Consider the following 14,950-nt stretch of genomic DNA (forward strand, 5'->3'; position numbering starts at 1 on the left):
ATATATTATATTTGAAGAATTTGTTCATGGGAGCTCCACTCTGAATAAATTTTTTTGAGTGTATTCTCACATAACACCATTGACAATAATGACTTTTTAAAGTAATTTCGTGTTGTTTAATGAGTTGCACTGTTAGATTTCAGTGCAGTGGTAACATGAGTGTAATAAATTATCGTGAACACAGTAAGAAAGTAGCTCAGAGGAAGTCATAAATGTAACTTAAATGGAAGGTGGAAGGTCTGGGGGTCGTTCTTAGCCATGCTTTTATTGTGTTTTAACAAACATTTAATTGATGCTGATGTACGTCTCCAAGACTATAGACATATGTTGCACACTGGAAGTATTTTATTTAGATTATTACTATTGTTTTTAAATTATGAATAAAACTCCATTGCATTAATTTATTTTATATATTTTATTTGGCTATGGTATTTTATTTAAAACATTATGTCTAGTTATTTTTGTTCAGGCGCAGAAGTTTTACAGAATCTGATCTTTGTACTATGTAACTGTCAGCAGAAGTAGCATCTGTAGCATAGATAAAGCTGTGTAACTGTTGATCTATGCATCCATGCTTGACTGATGCAGAGAGAACAATTCCAAAAAGTATGTGAAGGGTGGGGCAAATAAAGTTGCCATAACAGAAGATGGAGTCCTGTCTGTTTTATGTGTGAAACACATACATACCATAAAGGCAGCAACATAAATCTCTAGAAGAAGACTCCCTTATGCCTTTTTACCTCTAACTTTACACTAACCACACACCTCACCACTGTCTCTTCCTTGTTTTGCACCATGCTGTTATTATTCTTTGCCACTCGTGACTTCCTAATGCTGCCAGCTCTAGTGCAACTTAAGCCCAGTTAAGGGTTTCTCTTTTAAATAAGGATCCTGCATTAGCAGTTATTTAATATTTTTGTAAAGTTTTTGTTGTGATTTTACAGTCTTGCTGCTTTAAAAAAAACTGAAAGAAGCTGATATCATGCCCATATACATGTGGTCATGTCAGTTCAGCTCAGTCTTGGCATTGGTTGGCAGCAACTCAGTGAGCTGTTCACTGAATTTGGCTCTCTTACTCTGCTGACCACTTCTGTCAGTTGTGAAGTTGACTTCCCAATAGTTGTAGTTGTACAACAAGATAAAGAGTAGATTTAGACATCAGGGGTGTTTCTGACAGGTGGGTATATATGATCCAGGTCCTTGTTCTGTATTCCCCAACACTGTGATGCAGTACACAGTGCCACAGTGTCAGTCTTGCAGGATCTGAGTACAGATGATTTGATGAGATGGTAATAAAACTGCTGTACAATGATTTTATCTCCTATACATGCTGTGACTTTGTGATTACACCCACTGGATCAGGAACAAACAGTTGTGCTAGGGTCTAATATATAATCCAGAAACTCCAGGTTCCTCACACACACGATGGTCTCACTGTAAAAGACTAATTCACCTAGACCTGGAGCTTTTTACAGGTTTGGTGTGAGAAAAGTGAATTAGGTCATTTCACAACTCTACAGCATGGTATAAAGACCTCATTAGATTAGCTGTCATTACCACAGCAAGGTCTCCTCAGGGAGAAGCAGTGAGGCTGGCTCGAGGGGCGGTGGGCCTGTTTTGTTAATAACGTGCTAAATTAACCATCCGATCTCCTCTCTGCCGGGAGCAACATGTTTTATTCATTGTAATAGACTAACAGGTGTAAGTTGTCAAATTGCACCTGCTTTTTTCCTTCCTCTTATTTCAAACAGATGAAAACGTGTTAATTGGATCTCTGGTGCTGCTGTAAGCTTCATAGCTGAGATTTAGTCTAGCTTTGTTCTTCAGAATGAAACGGCTCCTGTAGGAGGTGAATTGATCCTAGACAGTGTCACTTATTGGTTTGTGACCATCAACTAGCTGGTTAAAGGGAACCACAGTTAGTTAAAAAAATAGACCTTATTTGGGAAATATTTATCTTAGATGTAAAAACAACACAGTACTAATACTGTAGGTTATTTAGTTTTTATAAATTTTAAGAAAATATTTTCACAGGAATGTCACCATGTTGTTCACGTTGCAAAGCATTCTGGGTAAATGACGTGTAATGGGCCAACTGCCTGGCTCCTCCAGCCAAAACAGTGATGAGTAACTTTATTAAACCTTTTCAAATTGAACCGGAGCGCATTGAAACCAACCACAATGTAGAAATCAGAAGAGATGATTATGAGGAGGAGGACCAAATAGAAGAAGAGGACAGAGTAATTATGAATTTTGGCGTATCAAAAACAACAATTTTTTAGGTAATAGGAAAATTGCAACGTATTTAGGCCAACATGTTCAACTAGTCCTGGATCTTCACCATGAGGTTATCATAATGACATTAATGTAACTATCTTTTTGCAATCAATTGATTTTATTTCAGTTGTTTTACATCCACAAAAACATGTACAATACAGCATAATTACAATAGGAAGACATAGAAATACCATGGTGACCCCAACCCTGTTCCCCAAGATCTCAAAATAATAACAAATATGGAAAGAGAAGATGAAATCATCACTTACAGTCACATATTAAGAGGATTACATAGAATTGTGTTGCATTCTTTCTCTAACCAAAGAATAAGCTGCATCCCATGCTCTAATCATTTTTGGCTGGCCGTTTGCATCCTGGTCATTGATCTCTCCATCACGTCTAGGAAGGAATTGGCCCATTGTTGCCAAGGTAATAAGTGTGGTGGTTGCCATCGTAGTGCCAACATCTTCTTAGCTGCAGTGAGGCCTGCCCACAGCATGCGCTTTTGTTGAGGGGAAAGTTCTAAAGTGGAAAAGTCATTCATCAAGATGGTGATAATCAAACATTAGCTTGTTGGAAATTTGTCTCCAGAAAGCAGCCACTCTGGGACAATCCCAATACATGTGCATAAAAGAGCCTGGAGTCTTAAGTATACATAGGTCACAAATAGGAGATGTGATCATTTTCATAGCATGACGTCTCCTGGGTGTTAAATACATCCTATGGATACATTTAAAGTGTATAAGCTGGTGTTCAGGGTTTTTGGGTGTGTTGTGGAGGTTCTCCCATACTGTATCCCAGCAGATTTCTACATCTCCCATAAAGTAAAGGTCGTTCCCCCATACATTTTCTACAGGGAGCCTAGCATGAGGATCCAAAATAAATTTATATAATTTAGAAACAATGCCACGTGCCTGACCCCATGAGGCAAGAAGTTCTTGTAAAGGATGAGTTGGGAGAGGCACACCCCTTGGCACACCGTATGCTTTCATGGCCGATCTGAGTTGTAAATAAAAGAAGAATGTAGAATCTGGTAGATTGTACACACTTTGTAGGTCACTAAAAGAACACAGGCCATCATTGTTCATAAGGTCTTTGAGAACACTGACACCATTATCCCTCCACCTAGGATGGAAAAGGATGGATAAGGATGGAAAAGTTATTAAATATAGGAGAGTGTTTATGCAACTTCAGGTTGGTGTTTGTGTGATTCAACACTGAATGACAGGTTCTAAGAAGAGAAGAAATTATTGATCCTAATTGTGTTCTGGCCTCTTTAGGAGGTATATTAGAATACATTAAGTCTTGCAGCCTGTGTGGTTTGGATAGATTCTCTTCAATTGGTTTCCCAGAAACAGAGGGCTCAGGATTAAACCGTACAAGCTGTCATAAAGTGAAGTGGTGAGTGGTGAGTGGTGAGGGAGAACGCAGGGAGGACCCAGGATGACGATGATGATGAATTTAATGTTAATGTCGAGGTACAGAACAACGGGGAGCACAAAGAAGACAGGGGAATAGACTGGTACACACGATGAGGATCCGACAAGAGACGAAGACAACAGTTGGACTTAAATACACAGGGAGGGTAATCAGTAAACTAGACACAGCTGGAATCAATCAACAGGGAGGATAGGACAGAGACTCACAGGGAAACAGGACTTAACACAGAAAATCTCAAAACAACAACACAGAAAAACACAGATTACAACACAAGCAAAGGTCGGAGCACAAAGGACCAAAAATACATCTTGAAATTTGGTAGACCTAAGCCCCCAAGTGTTTTATTTCGTTGAAATGTTCTTAATTTCATACGAGGCTTCTTCCTATTCCAAATGAATTTAGATATGAGAGAGTGTAGCTTTTCCCAGTAACCCCTTGGCGGTGCAAGAGGAATCAAAGTTAACACGCAGAAGAAAATCCATTTTAATTACTGACACACGGGCTTGAAGAGCATTTGGGAGTTTTGACCACCATTGTCGATCTTTCTCAATAAGATTAAATGCGCTCTGGAAGTTGTGTGAAGCTATATGAAATATGGAGGGAGAAATCCAGAGGTATCTAAAATGGCTCACCACTGGGATGCCAGATGGCAAGGGGAGGGTTGGTGCGACTGAATTTAGATGCAACAATGATGACTTACTCCAGTTATTTTCTGGGCCAGCAGTTCGAGGGAGAGGGCAAGAAGTAATGGGGAGGGGGGGGCAGCCCTGGCGTGTGCCCCTTAGTACAGGGAATAGAGAGGAACAAGTATTACCAGTATACACCATTGCAGATGGGTTAGCATAAAGAACCTTTACCATTTGGATAAATTGCTGACCTAGTTTAAAATTGCCCAAGGTGGCCCAGAGATAAGGCCACTCCAGTCTGTTAAACATTTTTTCAGCGTCGAGAGACAAGACAGAGCATGGGGAATCAGATGTCTTTGATACGTGAATAATGAGTAGCAAGCACTGTAGATTGTCAGATGCCAATCTGTCTTTTATAAATCCGGTCTGATCATTATCACTCTAGATAAATAGCTTTCAAGTCGCGTTGCAAGTACTTTCGCATAGAGTTTGACATCCCCATTTAAGAGGGCCAAGGGTCTGTAGTTACTGTATTGTGCATTGTGTATTAGATTTGAGAAGCAATGTGATTATCGTGGCATTGGTACTTGGATTGAATGAACCTTTGTCAATTGCCACATTAATTATGGTGAGCTGAGTGTATCCCAGAAGGCGAGGTATAACTCTGGAGGGACACCGTCCCAACCTGGGGAAATCCCCAGGTAAATACCTTTCCTCATAGAGGCAAAGGATACGAAATGGAGGCACTAAGTTTTTCTGAATCCTGATCAGCAAGAGTAGGGAGCTGAAGATTCAGAAAAAACTGCTCACATTTTTCAGCATTCAACACTACTTCAAAGGAGTAAAGGGAAGAGTAATACACTTTGAAAACCCAATTAATTTCACAGGGCTCAGTAAGGGTACCAGTAAGTGTTTGAATGGCCATAATGTTGGAATATTTCTCATTCTGCTTCAGACTTAAGGCCTTCACCACTATTTCCTCATTCTTCCTTTCTTTTTTGCTGTTATTCCCAGGTACTGTAATGAAAGTAAATGTTTTACCAGAGAACATGTGGATGGACACGTTATCTGTGTCCTTTAATTAGTATCATTTCACCAAACTGATTAAAATTACCATATTTTCTAGGGGTGTAGTGATACAATAATTTCACTATACAATACGATATACGATATTCTGGTCACAATACGATATGTATCACAATATTTGTTGAGCGATACAATTCACTATCGCTTTTTTACGATTTTCTGAAAGATTTTAGAAGGACAGAGTGATTTTAGTGACATTTTGTGTTCCTTAGACTTGAATTTAGTTAAATGAAAACTGATTAAAAGCACCAACTACAAAATACCTGACTTTGATTGGACAGTCTAACAGTCGGCAGCTGGACAAAATGAATCAAAGACGCAGTGAGAGAATTAGTTTCTGTCATTTAATTCATGTGGATTTGACATAAAACTCAAAAGTTTAAACGGTAATCCAGAAACAGAGTGGGGAGATTATCAGCCTCTGTAGACTCTCAATATGCAAATGATTGTACTTATGTTTTTTCTTTTGGACACTGTGGCTGCATTTTGGAGTAAAATGCAGCCACAAATGCAGTCTTTTAGACTATGGGAAAAAAGGCTTTTCTACCTTGGCTCCCGGAGTTAGCCGTGGCTGTAAGCTGCTTTCGTAACTGCTAAAGTAGTGGCTCCGCCTCACCCCGCAGTGATCGACTCCCTGCAGCTATGCAGCGCCGCTATTCCCCTGCTTGGATCTCTGAGTAGCTGCCTCTCAGACTGCCAGCATCTCATAGTACTCTCGGTCTCTGATACTTATTGTCTGTTGCTAATAAGAATGATCGATCAGCCATTGTTATCATGGAAATCCTCACTGCGCCGCGGATTCCGGCTGGGGTTTTTTTCCTCTTCGTCTTCCTGCTCAAAACACAGCGCCGCTGCCTGCTGCGCACCCGCTTCGGATGTTATCAACCCATNACTTTGAAAGCCCAATTAATTTCACAGGGCTCAGTAAGGGTACCAGTAAGTGTTTGAATGGCTGTAATGTTGGAATATTTCTCATTCTGCTTCAGTCTTAAGGCCAGTAAATGGCTCAGAGTTTAGAGTGTCTAGAGCAGGGGTCACCAACTCCAGTCCTCGAGGGCTACCATCCTGCAACTTTTAGATTCACCTCTGCTCCAAAATGTCTGAATTCCCTCACCAGCATTCATTCCTCTCTGCAATAGGGTGGAAACGAGCAGTTTATTTGATCCAGGTGTGTTTGAGCAGAGACGCATCTAAAAGTTACAGGATGGTAGCCCTCGAGGACTGGAGTTGGTGACCCCTGGTCTAGAGTCATTAAAATAATAATTCCTTCTGGATTTATGAATTAAAAATTCAATTCTTTGTTTTAACAATGAGTTTAACTTTGTCCAAGTTACAGATAATTTCCCCGATAGCTCACCATTCTGTTTATCCTGTCTTTCTAATTTAAGTTGATTAAGGGCTTCCTTAATCAACTTGAGGAAGCCCTCAAGTTGATTAAGTTGATTCGCCTATTTTCTGGAGACAATTTTTCTTAACCCTTGTGTTTAGAAATGGGGTCCAACCGACCCCACAGTCGTAAAACTTGTATCATTTTCCACAGTCCTCTACGTTTGCGTCCTCACACGCACAAAGGTTAAGATGAGATGAGAAGGAAATTGTTGTGTTTCTAATTGATCCTTTAATCGCATCCCACAGAAATGTTGGATCCTCCACCGAACCAGCATTGATGTCTATAAAGGGTTTTAGAGTGCTATGAAAGAAATAGCAAAACTCTTCATTTCTAAAAAGTGATACATTGAATCGCCAACGTGAAGCTTTGGAAGGGGTGTATAGTGAGCTGATGCAATGCTGTGATCTGATAGCGAACAAGGTAGAATTACTACATTATGAATTTCAGAGAATGAATTAGTAGATACTAATACGTAATCTGGTTAGATTACGTATTAGTATTAGATTGAGAAAGACTGATGTCTGGCTGAGTAAAAGGTATAGTGTTTGCAGGTGGGATTAACTACACGGTATAAGTCTACCAGACTGAAAGCTGAAAGGAAATCTTGCAGTTCTTTGGATGATCGTATTTGTGTGGGAGTGGAAAGATGCGCAGATTTGTCCAGCGTTAAATTGATAAAGGCATTCATGTCTGCACCAATAATAAATGAATAGTCATGTATTTGTGTCAGAACTGAAATCAATTTAGAAAATAAATTCAGGTCATATAAAGACGGGGCATAAATCGAAATAAAGGCAAATTTATGACCTGCGATAATGGTTTTGACGTATGAAATCCTGCCATCCTCACTTTCATATTTCCCTACTATGTTCATTGAGGGATTACGTTTTAGCACAATTAATGACCCTCTACTTTTAGAGTTCAATGAAGCAGATCAGATGCAGCTGTGTAGTAAAATTTATTTGCAAAGAACTGCATGTCTACAGATCTTACATGTGATTTCTGTATGAAAGCTATATCCACTGAGTGCCTACGAATAAAGTCTAAACAGGCTGCATGCTTGATTTGGTTATGTAGTCCATTAACGTTCCAAGTTATAACATGGAACTTCATCATGCTACAGAAAACATATTATAATTTGCAAGATACAGAGTAGTCAATGAGAAATAATGCAACGATTCAAAGATGCACTATATAGACGGTGACAACCTTACTGGAAATCCGTACCCACTCACATAACTCTGTTGCCAATGCCATGGCCCCAAAGCACTCAAAAAACACTGGAGGGCAGAAAATTCACAATATAACATTTAACGTAACCTATGCTCTCCAATGTTTTGGGGAGCGTAGGTTACCTTAATCGATACTTTCCGAGGGCGGAAAATATCGATATATATCGCCAAATCGATTTATTTATACAGCCCTAATATTTTCCCAAGTTCTAACTTGTAACATGACTTACAAACCATGACTTTTACTTTTTGGTAGTTACAATCCTTCTTGGCAATATCTTGTTTGGTGTTGTTTTTGGTTAGATGATTGAATATTTCATAAGCCAGACATGTTGGCAGTTTAACACTGTATTCTTTTAAGAAACAAGGGCCTCAGTACTGCGTGGGAGAATTGTATATGTAACTCTGTCCGCCTGAGATGACACCTCGCTGTTCCTTAGACTCTGCATTGTGTTTTCTTTAATGGGTTGTTGTCGGAAGGAAACTTGAGGCAGGAATCGGACACACACAGCGGTTGAGATCGTGGTTCAGACCGCTTAATTGGACCACTTGACAGCGCAGCGGCTTCGCCTTCAGAATTCAGGGCAAATCTGCCTGTCAACATTACACAGTTTTTTGTTGTTTTTTTTGGTTACAGATACAACATATATTTAAAAAAAAAGAAGAAAAAGACATAACGATACAAAACTAACTACTTAGACATTAAAAGTAACATTTGGTTACAGTGAGGAGCTGGCGGTCAGTATTGCTTACCTTCAGAATTCACAGCAAATACTAATCGTTATACTCCCAGCACACAGTAACAGAAGCCAAGTACGGCAGACACACTACACCAACTTCCACAACCCAAAGAACAAATCTAACATTTTGGTGACATGCGCTGAGATATTTACATATACATCCACATACACATCCACAACAGCCAGGCATCCCCTCACCTTTTCACCGTCTTGGTTGCACACTACTGAAGGATGGTGCAGCATTGTGCAACAGGAAAGTCCACGCAATAACTTAAATGTATTGTTGATCAGCAAAGTTTTAGTGCATGGCAGCTGAAATGTTATTGTGCCTCCAAGCTGTACTTTTCAGTTGGAATGTTTCACAATTTGAACACCTATATTTAAGACTCAAAGGCTAAAAATACTTGTGGTTTCTTCTATATTCTAGAGTTTTTAAAAGATACTAAACATGTTGTAACATCAGTGTTTTTCTCATTACTGATCAGGACCCTGGAAACTGAATTGGGATCAAGAATCTCTTTAAAAAATGTAATTGTAATCTTTAAAATCCAAAACAGTTGCTGTAAATGCTAGCATATGTTGCATATGTTAGCAACACATAGATCAAGTGTTAGCACACTTGATCTATGATTTCTAATTGTACGTGACATAGCCAAATCATCCATTAGAAATAGTTCAAATGATTCTTTAAAAAGATTTCCTGAAGTACCCTGCTTCTCACTGACCGACTACTGCAGATCAGCAAAAAGCCTAGAGAGGCTGACCAAGGGTGGCCAGGTCTAGATGATTGACTTTGCAAACTCAATTTGATCAACTTTGACCTGTGTGATTTGCAGTCCATACATTGGACTGAGATAGTTGAAGGATGACAGGTCATCCATTCCTTTTCCTATTGATAACATTCCTGCTCTTATTCTTAGAATCAGACTAAAGAAAAAAAAGCATAAGAAGACAGTGGTGTAAGTCTCCTTAGAAGACAGTAAAATTGTGCCTGGTCAGTGGACTTCCAAGGAGTGAAACTCCAAGCCATGAAGGCTGCAACCTTCATGTGTCCCTGGCCCAACACACCTGACCCGGATGGCAGACTAACTGCCTCAGCATGCAGTCACGTTCTAGTCCAGATAGTAACTGTTTGATTAAGATGTTCTAATGCAGAGGCACATCTAAAGTTTGCTATATTCCATGCCCGTGATTTAGCTTGTCTAAATGATTTTCATCAGACGGCTGTCCTTTTAAGTTCTCTGCTGTTGGAGATGTTCACCTGAGGCAATAACCTATTAACATGTGATAAACCAACTTCCTGCATGTGAAGCAGCTCCAGACTATACAATTGGTCTCTACAGAACTGTGTGTTGCTGTTTGCTCATCCTGCTCAGTTTAAAGCAGTAATTTATTCATTAAACTGGTGAAAGCAGTGAGGAGTGTGTTGGTTTCTCTCCGTCTAATGAAAACTTAAATCCCTTGGACTTTTGCAGATTAGTTGTGAGGTGTTAGGTTTCTCCCAGCATGCCTTATCTCCTCTCCATCTGTGTTCTCTCTTAAAGCCATGGCATTGTGGGTAGTATTGACTTGATTCTTTGTTCCTCAGTCACTGTCCATCGTGGTGCTCATAAAACACACACTTAAGACACATCTTGAAATGTGAAAAGCAGTTCAAACTGCAGAGCAGCTGTGTGGCAGCTACATCGGGTTTAGACCTGGGCTCTGTGACAACATACGGCATATGAATTATGATCGTGTACACTTTTTCAGAGTTATGGTTGCTTACAAATTACAGCTCTGTGTTAGTGTTAGCAGCAAATCTGAATGCAACCTTCACCAGCTGACCTTATGTCAAACAACTCGTCTGATATTTTACTTCAAATATTTGCCATCCTTCCTGTTATCTTTTGTAGCCCTCTCTGTCCCACTCTCTTGCAGTCTGAATGAACTGCAGTGATATCTGGACATGTCATAGAACAAAAGTTTCCTTTTAAATAGCCTCTTCCATTGAATGCTTCTTCTGATTCTTTAAGCACCTCACTAGGAGTGAAAATTGGTAAATTTGTGTCTCTTTCACTGAGCTACAGCCTCCACAACAAAGAGTGTGATTGCCCTACCTGTATATAGTGCATTCACCAATATGTTTCTTCTGAAAATAAAAATATTTCAGAGTGGCCCGGCCAGAGTCTGGGCTTGACTCTAACCAAAACCTGACATCCACTGGTTTGAGCCATTCTCCCCCTAATCTTTCTATGTACAAATATGTTCAGCTCTTCAGCCTGCTTGATGTTGTTGACACATCCTGAGGCAACAAGTTCCAACATCATGAAAGCATATTTGGTTGAGGATTCTATTCAACATATGAACATTTTCCAACCACTAATCTATGTGCATGTAACATTTCTGGTTTTTATTTAGATCTATGTCTCTAACATCAAGCAGCTCAACTTTGTTTCTTCTCCTGCAGCCTTCAGTCACTCTGCACCAGACTTGGGTCACAGGAACTCACAGCTGCATGAGCTGCATGAGTTCCTGTTACCCAGGAACCCAGGACAGAAAGCAAGGTCCAACTCCAACTTACTTGCAGATACTGATGAAAATAAAGGGGAAAGAAAAAAAACTTTGCACCTGAATCAATCTGGAGTTTGAGTTGTTAATGGATTATATCTCCTCTGGAAAGTAGGGCATGGAATGCAGCCATGCTGGGCTTCTTGACAGAAGATAAACAGTAGACAGTGTCTATTTATATAATACTTAAAAAATAGATTTATAAAATAACTGTGTCATCAGTGATTAACCATAGTCGTTCACATCAATTTTTTTTTACCAATTTGAAGTAGCTCATAATTATAAAGTTCCAGATTTTATTAGCTATTTTTCCAGTTGGCTGAAAAGTCTCCTCTGTTTAGAGCAGCTTCTTCTGCATACTTGCTGTCCCCTCAATGCTTCTGGTAAAATACAAAAAGGACTTCTCAAGACTTTCTTTCAAAAATGACCTTCTTCTTGACACTTGCCAAAATTACAAGGGGTATTATTAGTATTATAGCATTCTTGTCCAAAAAAATAACCCCTCACTAGTGAAGATAAGTAAAGAAAAAATCATAGCTTCTGTGACCAGGAGAAAAAAAAAAAAGAAATGAACATGTCTAACCTTGGTCAATATTTGCCTGATAGTAACCTGAGTTATTACCTCAAATGAAAATGATTTTTAAGATTCATTATGTAAGGCAAAATTTGAAAACCAGTTGCTGGCTTCCAGGTGAATGTCTACTATGTCTTTAGCTATGTAGCAGCACTATTTAACTAGCCCTGAGCACAGGGAAGCCAATGAGTGACAGCAGTGTGGGAACAGCAGTTTTTTCCCCACCATTATTCCTACAATAGAATGTGTGTATGAAAATATTCATGAGAAGATTTAAGAGTTTCTAAAATTTTCGTGGTTAAGGCGTGTCAAGTAAGGCATGGATGACTGTACCCCGGTGGGTATAGAGTGATTGGAAGGTTGTTGGTTTGATTCCTCCTGTCCTCCTGTCACTTGTCGATGAGCCCTGGGTAAGGCACTAATTGCCAAGTAGCCTACCAATCAATGTGTTAAGTTGTGCAAATTGTTGACTTGGTTTAAGTGTAACGTTCTATATAGGTTTAGTCCATTCACTATGTAAATGTCTGCATCTTACAATGGACATGCCGAAGTGGCAGTAGGACCATTCATGCGTACATTTTTTGTATTAATGTACATTGTGATAACCTTTGCTCTCCCCTCTTTCTGTTTCAGCAAGATTACACTTTGATAGTGGAGGCTTGGGATAAGGACAACGGTACACATGGCAGTGGTAAGAGTCTTTCTGTTCTGATCAAAATGTTCTAAATGATTAAATTTAAGAATTTAAGATACAATGAAAAAAACGCAGAAAGAGCTGAAGCAGCCATGTGATATTGGTTAAACAAATGTGAGATTCTACACAGAACTGGAAGACTTGATAATTTGCTGGCCTGCCTTATCACACAATCAAAAAAGTATTGGAAAGGGCTGAAAGAGTATATTTGTTGCTCCCATCAGTCTGGAAAGAGTGACAGGGGAGTTTCCAAGTTTGAGTTTTTGCAGTTTATATTCACAGAGAAAAATATGTTTTACTTGTAAAGATTTTCTCCATCCACTGTCTCTGCTTATCTGAAATCAGGTCATGGTAGCAAGAGAGACCCCCAGACATCCTTTTCTCCTTTTTGGGGATCCAAATGTAATGCAAAGCAAAATCCTCCATCAACTTCTAAGTCTGCAAAAATCTATTTTAAAGTGCCAAGTTTTAAAATCATTCTCCAGACTATTTCAGAGAAGTCAGAGAATTTGAACTCAAAGGTTAAATTTTTTTAACCTTAAAATTTTACAGAAATTCCTACCCATTTTCCTGATTATTTGGTTGAATTTTAAAAACTCTGAATAACTTCCACATTAACTGGGTCACATTTGTGACCCTCTTGCTCTAACACATATATTTTCAGCTATACTCCTCAATTTTTCTCTGGGAGTCTGATGAGGACATTGGGATGGACACTCAGAACATTGACTATGTGTTCCTTAATTCATTTTGTAACCAACTTGGTGGTATGGTGAGAGACAATGTCTATTTAGAAAACCCATTTGTGGTCAAGCTTCAACTTCTTGATTGATGTCTTGAAATATTGCTTCAATATTTCCTTTGCATTCCTTCTTTTTTCTACAAAATGTAATGATGATCACTGTGGCCAAACACTGTAGTTTCATTAGACCACACAGAACACCACAGAAAAGTATCTCCAAAATGAAAGTCTTTTTACTGAAGTACCTGTAATCTGTCTTTTTATGTTGGTTTTTGAGTAATGGCATTTTCATTTCTAAAATGCCTCTAAACTGGCCTTTCAAACTATGCAGGTACAGGACTAATTTCACTTTGAATCATGATACATTTTTACTGTCTTCAGCCAACCTCTTTATAAGGTGTCCCTCTATTAAACTTAGAAAATGTGAATTACCTTTCATCGGCAGCTTCCCAATCTATGACATCATAATCTGGACTTTTCCAAACTGCAAATTTTTGCGCATTTAAATGTTTGAATTTGAACAATATTATGAAAAAAATATCTCTTTCTTTAATTTGGCGATTAAAACTAATTTGTTTTGTCCTAGCTAATCTCAAACAGGGACTGTTTGGTCTAATTTCATGTCTGTAAAGGAAAAAGATCTGAACGTTGCTGAAATAGTTCTTCTGCTTTATGTAACTGTTGACGTGCTGATGAAAATATCTGTTTCTTAAAAACAGTTTGACCAATAAATAAGTACATCGGTAAAGATGAGGCTTTCAGAGGATCTTTATAAGAAAATAAAATAAAGACATTCAGTCTCGGGTGGTTTTCCACAATGTTAAATATGAGGACCTGAAATTAACGTGGTGTACTCTCTTTTTTGACAGTGGCTCTAGTTGTTGTAACTAAATATATTTGTCAGATAAACACCTCTGAGACGTCTGAATATGTCATCTTGTCAGGTTCTTTCTGTAGAAAAACTTGAGGTAGAGGGATTGTTGTTACGGTACTTAAAAATTACTAAGTGTGTTTCTAGTGTGCCTGCAATCAATCAATCAGTCAGTCAGTCAGTCAGTCAGTCAGTCAGTCAGTCAGTCAGTCAGTCAGTCAGTCAGTCAGTCAGTCAATCAATCAAATTTTATTTGTATAGCACATTTCAGCAGCAAGGCATTTCAAAGTGCTTTACATAATTAAAATAAAAACAGTATGTGACATTGAATAAACAGTGAGATAGAGAAAGATAAAAGATAAAAACATTAAAACCCGCACCCCTTTTAGGACTTCAGTTAAATGTCGTTTAACTGGGACTCTAAACCCTGTAGGACTTTAGTTAAACGTCATTTAACAAGGATTCTCACACCCCTAGATATAGATTTGTTGAACTGGGACGTTTTCCGGGGGGGCTTTACATAGACAGTGTGAAAGAAAAATAAGAAGAAGTTAATAACTAGATGAAAAGTAAAGATAAAAACATTAAAAACATCGAAGACATCAAACCCCGCAATTTAGCCATAAGCAACTCTAAACAGGTGGGGTTTAAGTTGAGATTTAAAGGCACCTTTCAGCTGTTTTACAGTTTCCTGGAAGTTTGTTCCAAATTTGTGATGCATAGAAACT

At 38.8% G+C, this 14,950-nt stretch overlaps 1 protein-coding gene and 2 long non-coding RNA genes across 6 annotated transcripts in view; 1 reads left to right on the forward strand and 2 right to left on the reverse strand.

Moving 5' to 3' along the window:
• Window positions 1–6,133, reverse strand: part of LOC107837923 (uncharacterized) — an 8,747-nt gene extending 2,614 nt beyond the window's left edge. The window contains exon 1 of the long non-coding RNA XR_001663974.1: window positions 6,046–6,133. This is a non-coding gene — a long non-coding RNA (uncharacterized LOC107837923). The remainder of the gene's footprint in view (window positions 1–6,045) is intronic.
• Window positions 1–14,950, forward strand: part of LOC103147752 (protein jagged-2-like) — a 129,122-nt gene that overhangs the window by 15,974 nt on the left and 98,198 nt on the right. For all 4 annotated transcript variants that reach the window (XM_016678758.1, XM_007566251.2, XM_016678759.1 and 1 more), the window contains exon 3: window positions 12,549–12,606. In XM_016678758.1, coding sequence (XP_016534244.1) covers window positions 12,549–12,606 — 58 coding nt within the window. The remainder of the gene's footprint in view (window positions 1–12,548; window positions 12,607–14,950) is intronic.
• Window positions 9,454–14,950, reverse strand: part of LOC107837922 (uncharacterized) — a 9,478-nt gene continuing 3,981 nt past the window's right edge. Inside the window, exons 2-3 of the long non-coding RNA XR_001663973.1 lie at window positions 12,720–12,731; window positions 9,454–9,582 (exon numbers count right to left, since the gene is read on the reverse strand). This is a non-coding gene — a long non-coding RNA (uncharacterized LOC107837922). The remainder of the gene's footprint in view (window positions 9,583–12,719; window positions 12,732–14,950) is intronic.

Source organism: Poecilia formosa, unplaced genomic scaffold (genome assembly GCF_000485575.1).
Source record: "Poecilia formosa unplaced genomic scaffold, Poecilia_formosa-5.1.2 Scaffold189, whole genome shotgun sequence".
Classification (NCBI taxonomy): Eukaryota; Metazoa; Chordata; class Actinopteri; order Cyprinodontiformes; family Poeciliidae; genus Poecilia; species Poecilia formosa.